The sequence below is a fragment of the Branchiostoma lanceolatum genome, chromosome 6 (genome assembly GCF_035083965.1).
Source record: "Branchiostoma lanceolatum isolate klBraLanc5 chromosome 6, klBraLanc5.hap2, whole genome shotgun sequence".
NCBI classification, from domain to species: domain Eukaryota; kingdom Metazoa; phylum Chordata; class Leptocardii; order Amphioxiformes; family Branchiostomatidae; genus Branchiostoma; species Branchiostoma lanceolatum.
In genome coordinates, this window is record NC_089727.1 from 19,455,330 (window position 1) to 19,467,424 (window position 12,095).

Here is a 12,095-nt window from a genome sequence, read left to right on the forward strand (position 1 = left end):
TGTATGGTAAATGGCAGATTTTGCCAACACAATAACAACTTCACCTCTGTCTCGACAAAGGGTAAAGCAGTTGTTGATTATATTCTTACGCCCCACGATTGCCTCGAGACCTGTTGTGACTTTAATGTAATTACTGCAAGTGATATTGTGGAGAAATGTGGTTACTCATGTTTAAGTTTGATAGGCGATTGGAGCAGATTGCCAGATCATTCTGTGTTATCTTTGACTTTCTATGCTGGAAGCCAGGTTGTTGAAAACCCACAGTCTCTGCCACAACAATGCAGGACAAAGAAATACAATATCAGACACTTACCTGGGAATTTCTTGGCCTCTGCCGTTAGCCGTTTGGCTTTGCGTAACATGATAGACAACCTACAAGCCATGCATGAAAGTCAAGCCAACATTGACGCTTGGTATGACACGTTTTGTGACACTCTACATGATGAATTAAAGTCAGGTGAGGATGTTGATATTGTTAATGTGTCAAAATATAGAAAACTTTATCGCCCTGGTAAAGCATTTTGGAATGCCGAGTTAGATAACTTATGGTCGGAAATGCGGAAAGCCGAGTGTGAATTTACCAGATTTAAGGGTAGTAGAAGGCGTAGAGAAGACCTCAGGATAGTTTTTAGAAGTAAGCAGCATGCTTTCGATAAAAAGCTTCGTTTTTATAAACGAAGATACGAGCGAGGACAAACCCTCGAACTAGAAGGTCTCCAGACTAACAATCCCCAAAGATTCTGGAACGAAGTGAACAAACTAGGACCTAGGTGTAGTACCAAGATCCCTATGCAGGTCACTGATGATAAAGGAAGTCTGATTCAGGATGTGAAAAGCGTAATTGAAAGGTGGGAAAATGACTTTGCAGGTTTACTCGCAGGGAAGGATAGAGATGCTGAATTTGACGAAGACTTTTACCAAGAGATCTGTTCACTGAAAGTACAACTTGAAAGGAACATGAGCGATTCTTCTTACTCCTCAAATCCGTCCCTAAACTCCCCAATTACACTTAATGAAGTGGAGAAGGCCTTGATTTCCGCCAAGACGGGGAAAGCCAGTGGAATTGATGACATCTCTAACGAAATGTTAAAAACCCCAAATCTGCTGCATTCCCTGTATAGTCTAGTGCAAAAATGCTTTGATAGTGGCCTTATACCGTCTATCTGGTATAAATCAATAATAAAACCTATCTCTAAATCAGCCAAGAAAGATCCCAAAATCCCTATGAATTACAGGGGAATAAGCCTGATGAGCTCAGTCTACAAACTCTACACAAGTGTCCTTAATAATAGATTAAATGAATACCTGGAGTCCTCAAATCTGATAGTAGATGAACAGAATGGTTTTCGCAAAGCGAGAGCCTGTATTGATCACATATATACAATTTCTACTGTTATTAGAGCAAGGATTCAGGAGGGTAAACCTACTTTTTCATGTTATATAGACTTTCAAAAGGCCTTTGATTGGATAGATAGGGATCTCCTGGCTTACAGATTGCTTGAATGCGGGGTAGATGGCAAGTTTTATGAAGCATTAATGACACTATATAAATCACCAATGGCATGTGTGCAACTCAATGAACACAACACACAATGGTTTCCTACTCCGGTTGGAGTTAAGCAAGGTGACGTATTATCACCAACCTTATTCTCTCTGTATGTCAATGACCTGGCAAAAGTAGTGAAAGAGTCTGGAATTGGTGTGAGGATAGACGATACAATACTCAGTATACTACTGTACGCAGATGATATTGTTCTCATGGCTGAGTCTGAAGGCCAGCTACAGGAAATGCTGAACATAGTAACAGAGTGGTGTTCAAAATGGAGGTTGATGATCAACCAGTCTAAAACACAAATTATGCACTTTAGAAAACGTGGCACTAAGCGTAGCACTTATGAGTTCATGTTTGGAGAAATGAAACTTGAGTGTACAAGCTCATATAGATACCTAGGTCTCCATTTAGATGAGCATATGACTTTTACCCCTGGTACCACTATTCTTGCAGATGCTGCGGGTAGGGCCTTGGGAGGTATACTTGGCAAAGTTAAAGTCCTAAAAGACTTAGGATATGAAGCCTACTCTACACTGTACAGTTCATGTGTCTGTCCTATACTGGAATACGCTGCGGGTGTGTGGGGTTTTAAAAAGTATGACAAAAGCACTGTTATTCAGAATAGAGCCATTCGGTGCTTCCTTGGCGTTCACTGCTTTGCTCCCACTCTATATGTATATATATATATATATATATATATATATATAGTTATATATATATATATAAATATATATATATATATATATATATATATATATATATATATATATATATATATATATATATATAGTTATATATATATATATATATATATATATATATATATAGTTATATATATATATAGTTATATATATATATATATATATAGTTATATATATATATATATATAGTTATATATATATATAGTTATATATATATATATATAGTTATACCAGCGTAATGTTAACTCTTTACTTTGATCTACGATTCAAACATATGTCAGCAGCTTTATCTTATTTAAATATTTTTCAAACATACTTATGTCACATTTTAACGTATAAAATATTCAGGATATCCATATCCCCCCATGAATATTCCGCTCGCCCCGAATAACACACATGTGTAACTTTCCTCTCATATCACACCGGAATAATAACGTTTTGCGAATTAATTTTTTGATATGCATGATTAGGAACAAATTGTATTGATCCCTACTAAAGCTACCGAAAACACAATCAAGAAAATGTATTGACCACCTTCTTCCGAGGTTTCGTCAAAAGGTGTCTTCAGTTCCCAAACAACTCGCTACAGGGCCCAAACTAAGGACTAAGAAAGCACAAAATCAAACAGCACCTCAGCGCCGGGTATTAAAAAAAAAATCACATATGTAGACGTAATTAACACACACAAACCTACACAAACTATATCTCTTTTTTCTCTTTGTCCTTTCGCGACGTCAATGATGATGCAATTTTCAGGTTTGTCCTCTGATTTCAAAAATTGTTGTATATCAAAAAAGCTTACCGTTTGAAAAAAGGATAGCGAAACAGCTTCTATGAATGGGACATTCTTGAGCTCATGACGTATTTGAGTTTCCGATAATCTGCTTCATTTCTTCCATAAGATTCAAATAGCCGATAGCCTTTCCATAATCACCAAGGTCTCTCCAGGCAACACACAAATTGTTTAGTGAATTGGCGATGTCAGGATGAGCGGTGTCCTCGCCATAGATAGTCCGCCTCATCTCTAGTGACTGTTCATAATAGCTGACAGCCTTTCTGTGATCCCCAAGCGCCCCCCAGGCGGTACCCAAGTTGTTCAGTGAGGCAGCAATATAAGGATGTGCGGTGTCCTCGCCATAAATAGTCAAATTAATCTGTAGTGACTGTTCATGATAGCTGACGGCCGTTCCGTGATCCCCAAGCGCCCTCCAGGCGATACCCAAGTTGTTCAGTGAGGAGGCAATATCAGGATGTGCGGTGTCCTCACCATAGATACTCCGCTTAATCTGTAGTGACTGTTCATAATAGCTGGCCGCCTTTCTGTGATCCCCAAGGTCGCTCCAGGCTCCTCCCAAGTTATTCAGCGAGGCGGCAATATTAGGATGCGCGGTGTCCTCGCCATAGATTGTCCGCTCCATCTGTAGTGACTGTTCAAAACAGCTGACCGCCTTTCTGTGATCCCCTAGCTCCATCCAGGCGTTACCGAAGTTGCTAAGTGAGGCGGCAATATCAGGATGTACGGTATCCACGCCATAGATTGTCCGCATCATCTGTAGTGACTGTTTATAATAACTGGTCGCCTTTCTGTCATCCCCAAGATCACTCAAGGCGTTACCTAAGTTGTTCAGTGAGGCGGCAATACCAGGATGTACGGTGCCCTTGCCATAGATAGTTCGCTTCATCTGTAGTGACTGTTCATAATAGCTGACAGCCTTTTTATGATCCCCAAGCGCCCTCCAGGCTCCACCCAAGTTGTTCAGAGAGGCGGCAATATCAGGATGTGCAGTTTCCTCGCCATAGATAGTCCGCCTCATCTGTAGTGACTGTTCATAATAGCTGACCGCCGTTCTGTGATCCCCAAGAGCCCTCCAGGCTTCACCCAAGTTGTTCAGTGAGCCGGCAATATCAGGATGTGCAGTTTCCTCGCCATAGATAGTCCACCTCATTTTTAGTGACTGTTCATAATAGCTGACCCCCTTTCTGTAATCCCCAAGCGCCCTCAAGGCTCCACCCAAGTTGTTCAGTGAGGAGGCAATATCAGGATGTGCGGTGTTCTCGCCATAGATAGTCCGCTTCATCTGTAGTGACTGTTCATGATAGCTGACCGCCTTTCTGTGATACCCAAGATCTATCCAGGCATTACCCAAGTTGTTCAGTGAGGCGGCAACATCAGAATGTACGGTGTCCTCGCCATAGATAGTCCGCTTCATCTGTAATGACTGTTCATAATAGCTGACGGCCGTTCTTTGATCCCCAAGCGCACTCAAGGCTCCACCCAAGTTGTTAAGTGAGTCGGCAATATCAGGATGTGCAGTGTCCTCGCCATAGATAGTCCGCCTCATCTGTAGTGACTGTTCATAATAGCTGATGGCCTTTCTGTCATCCCCAAGATCTCTCCAGGCATTACCCAAGTTGTTTAGTGAGGCGGCAACATCAGGATGTACGGTGTCCTCGCCATAGATTGTCTGCCACATCTGCAGTGACTGTTCATAATAGCTGACGGCCTTTCTGTGATCCCCAAGGTCGCCCCAGGCGGTACCTAAGTTGTTCAGTGAGGCGGCAATATCAGGATGTACAGCGTTTTTACCATACCCTGATAGATAGTTGTGCAGTGTTTGCTTTCTGCATGTCAATGAATGTTGGAAATCGCACAGACTTTTATATACCTCTGCTTTTAATTCTGAAGAATTGTCAAAGAAGTTGGATGTGGTCATAAAATGTTGGTCATTGGTCAGTTGTGAAATGAAGCACTTTAATGGTCTTTCTGTGTAATAGTATCTCATGATCTGTTTTGTATTTGAGATGTAAAACACTTTCTGTATTTTCTCCCCAATGTCCGTATCGCCTGACATTGACGTTAAGGCTGACATGTTTTCCACCTGACCACGATTGTTCATGTATGTCCGCAGCCTCAGTTCTGCAGAGATGCTGACCAGCATCTCCAAGTGGTGTGCATTCTCACTACTGACGACTCCCCTGTCTTTCAGCTCCTGAATAGTGTCCCAGATTGTGCTCGGTTGTATCTTATAAAGTAGTGCCCAACAGGACACTGCGATACTCGAAAATCGATATATTTCATTTTTAACATTCAGCAGACTGGTAGTGAGAGCTTGTGTTTGAAAGTTTGGTGCATTCTCACACAGTACAGTTTTTGCCATTATCGACTGAACTGTTCCGTCATTGTCGTCAAGTTGCTGAGTCCATATAGACCTGTACACATCGACCAAGCTCTGTTCTCCCGTGATAAGAGAAACATTTCCCAATATACTAGCAAGATGGTAGCCTTTCTTCAAATGAAACGTAAGGTCGTCTTTCACAATGTTGGTCATGTTGCTTGGTGTGTGGATGAGCTCACTTCTTATTGTCCTGTTTGTACCCCTGCCCAATGGAGTCTTGCATGCATGTGGCATAGCTCCATCGAATGAAAAACCGCGCGGTGTTACCGAGTCATAAAACCAGTCTTTCAATGGGTCGTTTGAGTTAAAATCATTAAGAGACTTAATCCCCATGGCCGGGACAATGGTCTCTCCCAGATTTATTACTTTGAGATGTAGATAATGAGTGAGGTTACGGAAATAGTTAGCATTATGCTCAGTTTCTTCCTCTATCAAGATGGCAAATTCTAGATCAGAGTATGGGGTTACCAATCCTGTGGCTTGTGAACCCATGCCTATCATAGCGTACTTACAGGAAGGGGGACCCATTACCTCCATGCATTCATCTACAAGGCCGGCGATAAACGTTTTACGCTGATCAACAAGTGTCTGAAACAATGCTTTGATTGCTTCCACTCTCTTCGTCTCCACTTCTTTTATCTTTGGATCATTGTCATCAAGGCTATATGGATCTACCTCTTCTTCAATTCTTTTGATCTCTTTTCCTACATAGTCCCTGTCAGTCTTCAACATCAATCTGTGTTTCTCTGTATCATCATTATGTACTTTCTGTTCTATCTTTAGGACTTCCTTAACGAATGCTTGAGTTATTTTCTGAATCGTTTCCTCTATATCTTCTCTCCTTGATCTTACCAGTGCTGCATTACAGAGAGCTGCAGCCTTGGTGAAATCACCCCCGTCCTTTGACTGGATTCCTCTCTTCAGATAGACATCTCCCAACTTGTACAGGGGTTCTGCCTCTTTCTTGTGCTGACCTGTAACAAAGTATGTAATTAATTATAATCTTGTATTTAATTATTTTCATCGGGAGGTAACCTGTTCAAAAGGAAATGTGCTATACCACTGAAATGCTTTTCATTTTTCCTTTTTATTATCAGTATGGCATCGTTGCTGGCGAAACAAGTATGAAATTTCTAATCATTTACAACAAAAGGGATAACTGCATTTTTGTATTAAATATGCAAATTAGGTGGTATTTGTTTATGTTTAACCTGTCATAAACTACATATGTTACATGTATTCAAGTCTTTTGTAAAAACGCCGAAATTATATAGAGTTTCGTTATTAGTAATGCACTTGAGTCCTAAGTTGCATAACCTTGATCTATTCGAATGTGTACATAATTTGTTTACCTGCATGCCAAAAATTATTAAAATCCTTCGTACCCTCCTCCAGTTTTCCTTTCTAACAAGGATAGTGTTTAAAAAACACTGGCGACGTTCGGTAGGTATCAAGTATGAAAATGCATACTAGTGTAGGTCATGTAATGTATTGTTGTCATGCTAGAACATCGCTACTTGTGAAAATGTCAGCTTATATACTATAAGGATACATTCTAAGGTAGCAAGTGTAATTACACGCATACACCGTACCTGACTAAACAACGAGCATGATACACTGTCAGACGGCTAGCTGGGTACATACCTGACACAATCAATGAGAATAATACACTGCCAGCCGGGTGTGCAACCACACAACAGCGACTGCAGTCCTCTTTTCTCAGAAGTAATAGTCAAGTCAAGGCCTTTATTTTATTTCGAGTGAATATTTTGTCGTTTTGTTGATTTTTAGTGGAGATGGGTCCACGTTTGGTTGAAAAATGCGTATGAAGCGTAATATGGTTTTCTTGACTTAAACGTTGTAACAGTATAGCTGGTTTTCTTACTAGTTGCGTTTTTTGGAAATTATCCCTGCGGATCGATGTACTAAGCCCGCCTACGTTTGTTGGGTTACCGTTTGATATGGACACACTATGGTATGGACGCATGTCTAAATCACTAAGTTTCGTTTTCATAGTTTTTCTAGCGCTCAATATCTTTTACATTCCTGCTGATTTACGCATAGTGAAGTGGCTCAGCTGCGAGCAATCTATCGTCTATAAGAACAGGCTGCAGGCTGGACTGTTGAGAATTTTATCGAATTACGCGTGTTTTTATTATCTTCGCCGAGTATTTGTACTCGGAGAAGATTATGTTTTCGGTTGAAAATTCTGTTGGGTGGGTCTGTATGTATGTCACGAGCATAGCTCAAGAAAGCTGCAATGAATCTTTATGATTTTTGGTAGGTGTGTAGTGGTTGTGCAAAGAAAGGTCAAGTTCGAAAATGGTTCACCTTGCGTTTTTCAACAGTACTGCAGCGGACTTTTAATCTTTTTGTGTTTGTATGTAGGCAAAAAAAGTGACGGAAACGTTGATGGATCTTAATGATTTTTTGCATGTGTGTAGATGTTTTGGAAACGGAGGTCAAGTTCGAAAATGGTTTCCCTGGCATTTTCCGTCGGTACTGCAGCGGGCTTTGTGTTGATGTGCATTTGTATGTCGCCAGCATAACTCAAGAAGCTGTTAGTGGAGCTGTATGATATTTAGTGGATAGGTAGGGTTTACAGAAAGGAAGGTCAAGTTCGATAATGGGCCTTCTAGCGGGTACCTTAGGTACTGCAGCGGAGCTTCAAAATTTAGAGGCATATTTTCTAAAAGTGCTATGGTCATGATTTTTGTGTGATAGATAGTTCATGTCACAGGAAGTAAGTTCTGTAAATTTGGGCCCCCTAGCGGCTTGTTTAGAACTGCAGTGGGTGTTTTTGTTTTGACATTCGGACATGAATAACTTGAGAAGGGGTCGACAGATCGTCGTGATGTTTGGTAATGTAGAGAGCTCAGATGGTGCTTTACATAATCAATGACTAATCATGCAAATTAGGAGCTAATTTACATAATTAGTAAAGAAAGTGCATTTCATGTGACATGGGACATGGGACAGTGTCAGGTCATGTAAACAGATGGCCTTGCATAAACGTACATTTAGGTCAAATAAATAAACAAATGGGGCACCCACTATTCTCCAAGCAGAGGTGTGGGTCCAGCTGGTTTTTCACGTGTTCAGTTTAGGTATTTTTGTTCAACATACGGTTCGCTACATAACTAAAATGGGACAAAATAGAAAGCCTGACAAAAAACACCTAAAAACGCGTCAAATACCACAGACCCACTCCTCTGCTTGGAGAGTACACTGCATCAAAACTACACCACCGCTAGGTGCGAAAAGGTCTTTCAAAATATGTATGATATGGAATATAAAGATGTATTCTATTCAAATATATTGACTGTACCATTTCATCATCACTTTCAACTCACAAGTTACAACACTGCAATATTGAACCTTTGTGGTCCATATGATATATAGAGGGTGATAAGCATGTAAATATCAATCACTATTCATAATAAGCCTTGATTATTTGGCGAACTGTGGAACTCTAGTTAAATATGTGACGATTCTTACGTCTCTAGTATTTGCGAGCTCGAGAGGCATTCTTAATGACAAAGGAAAGCCCTATCCTACATATACTAGTCATATCTTGGGCCTTTTTTCACTGACGATGACGAGATCAACAGTGAGTATATATTACATTTCTATTTTATAACTGTACTTTGACATTGTAGTATTGACCACAGACTTCGCGTCAAACTTTAGAATCTACAACAGTACAGCAGACATGCATCTTGAGAATGTTTGGGATCCCTCATCTGTCAATACGTTATTCTCTATCAGATCCGCAATTCATCATACGTCCTGCAATTGCCTGATGAATCTATTTTCTAGATGAGCTAAGTGACCAGGACGACGGACGGACTCCATTGTAACGTTACATGTTCTGTTTGCCATAAAGATGACAGCTATTGCTGGTGCCGTGACCCACACACATAATGTACCCGTTTTTATTTACACTTGGGTGGAGTGGGAAAAGTCTTGTAAAGTGCCTTTTTCCCAAGGACACAAGATAGGTGGCGTCAGGGGATTCGAACCCTGGGTCGAAAATCCTGCCGTTACGGCACACGACCCCATGCCGATTTTTTGTACTTCAATATGTCATAATTAGTACTTAAACAAAGTTGTGCATCCAGAGCACACCGCTTTCCTATTTCATAGGTCCCAGTTGGATTCTGGGGATCCGCCTAAATTGGCTGCATACTAAATATCATAGAAATCCTTTGTTCCTTTCATCAGTTATCTACTAGTAGTATTATCCTAGGAAGGTTTTGACAAAAACGCAATTCCAGAGAAAGCTGCTGGGAGGACCAAACCTTCAACACTTCCTCCTTACATTACAAGTTATTTGCCACCCAAAAAAATCAAGACCATGGCACGCCAAGGTCAAATGATATAAAAACGGAAGTTCTACTGCAGTACCAAGGACACATACCAGGCGGCCCAAAATCGACCTTGACCTTCGTCTTCCCAACACCTACCTACATGTCAGATATCATTGTAATCCATCCAGAGGTTCTTCAGATATGATAATTACAAAAATCCGGAAACACAAACAGACAGACAGGCCAATAACTATATCCCTGTCTTATTATGGAGATGATAATTTCAACGTGATTTATCCGTAGCTTCTTACATGTCTAGAGATATGCTGGGCAAAATATCTACTAGTATGTGGAAACACAAACAGACATATGCAGACACAACAAAGACAGGTTGGGGTACATATGAAAAAAACAAAGCAATCCTATATAGCCTGGATGCCGTTCTTTGTCTTGCAATTGACATCTGGCATCCAGCTGGTGGGAGTCTAGTATTTGTCCCTCCGGATGTCTGGGCGGGACTTTTTAATTCTAGACCGCCCACAGAAAGGCGCAACCAACCACCGACAGATGGGCATAATCGAGGGGTGGCAGTAGCCAATCACAGACAGCAGGGCGTAATCGACAACAAGGCGCAACCAATCGCCAACGCAGGGCGTACCGACCACGGCACGGCGGAACCAGCAGTACGCAACAGGACAACGACATGTACAGTCGAACAATCAAGCACGCTTGTAGGATGCCATATGACAAGTCGTGTGATGTATACGGTTGACGGTGTAAAAAAAGTCTGATCCATTGTTCAAAATTTCCGTCAATTCATGGGCTACCTTCAATCAAGATCAAAAAGGGGAAGGCGTATATTATTAGCTTCGGTACTCAAGAAAGCAAAGAACAGACCACAAAGCGGGGACCTGCGGCCCCATGGAGTCAAGTCCGGAGCCGAGGAAAAGGCCAGGAAGTTGAAACGACCAAGGAGCGACCCACACCTTCTGACGACCGGAGACTCAGATAACTGTCTGAGTGAAGGTTAGTAAAGATTTAGGTCTGAACCTGTTGCACGGCGCATATGTTTCTGTACACAGTCTACCGTTTCTATGTTTGATCATCCCGATATTTCGTGGAGTAATTACAGTCTGCATTTATTCTATTGTCGAACACAGTGGTTACAAACGACATGTCTTCTATCGCTCGTTCTCATTTAAATGTACACATTTTGTAACTTCCGTTACCATTTGAAGTAAGACGTTTCTGACACTAAGATATGCCACATATAATATGTGAAACTGTCATCTTTAAAAGCAAGAAAAGTTTTAAGTCGTCATAAAAACGACAGTTTGGCACCCTATATGTGGCAAATCTTAATGCCAGAAACGTTTTACTTCAAACGGTAACAGAAGTTAAAAAATGTGTACATCCAAATGAGAACGAGCGCTATACAGCATGTACACTGTCTGATGGCAAACTGATTTGGAATTGCAGCATCCCTGCCCATGTACCTGATCATGACGTCGTTTAGATTTTACCGTGTTAGATTTTACTTGACCAGCAATGATTTTTCGGCCTGTCGTTTAATTTGCGCAAACTTCTATGTACGGGTTGAGAAAGAGATGATAAGTACCCTAATCTTTTCGACGTTGAAATATTTCTTACAAACTTTCAAATTCATAAATATCCTGTTAAGCTCAGCAGTCACAAATATCATTAAGTTACAGATTTTTTCCAACAGCTCAGTTACCCATTAATGTGCATTGATTTTAAATCAAAGTGTCAGAAATTTTGTTTATGTACTTGAATGTGTTAGTGAATAAGATATAATGAGAAACGTCTAGCCTTTGGATCGGAAATGCTTTCAATTGTAGAGTTGAACAACGTAAAAGAAGAGAGTATCAAACAGACATATGCCATCTTCCATTTTCCACCGAATATTATAAGTTCTGACAACCAATAGTTAGTTGCATGTCATGTATGAAACTGCTGTACTACCAAAGCTGAGAATAATTCATCAGCTTTTTGTCCAGGAGTTACGAGATAATACTAATGGACGGATGAAGGAAGTCTGGATCAACTAGCTATAGACCGGGCAACGTATCAGGAGAACACGTTACATGCATATGGGGATAGATAGATAGATGGATGGATGGATGGATGGATGGATGGATGGATGGATGGATGGATGGATGGATGGATGGATGGATGGATGGATGGATGATTAGAAAATGAGACCGATTTGTTCCTCGGTGAATGATTTCTCTCTTTGTGCCCGCAAGTGAGCTACGCCGTGGCCACCCTCGGAATGAAAAAAAAAAACTTCACTGAAGTCATCGTGGGAGAATTGGAGTGTGCGCTGATAACACCA

The 12,095-nt window shown here is 40.8% G+C and overlaps 1 protein-coding gene across 1 annotated transcript in view; it reads right to left on the bottom strand.

Annotated features, from left to right (window-relative positions):
* Positions 1 to 3,107: 3,107 nt before the first annotated feature.
* The window catches only part of LOC136437562 (tetratricopeptide repeat protein 28-like), a 30,095-nt gene continuing 21,107 nt past the window's right edge, over positions 3,108 to 12,095 (bottom strand). Inside the window, exons 10-12 of the mRNA XM_066432178.1 lie at positions 6,282 to 6,403; positions 5,138 to 5,243; positions 3,108 to 4,792 (exon numbers count right to left, since the gene is read on the bottom strand). Of these exons, the coding sequence (XP_066288275.1) occupies positions 3,108 to 4,792; positions 5,138 to 5,243; positions 6,282 to 6,403 (1,913 nt within the window). The remainder of the gene's footprint in view (positions 4,793 to 5,137; positions 5,244 to 6,281; positions 6,404 to 12,095) is intronic.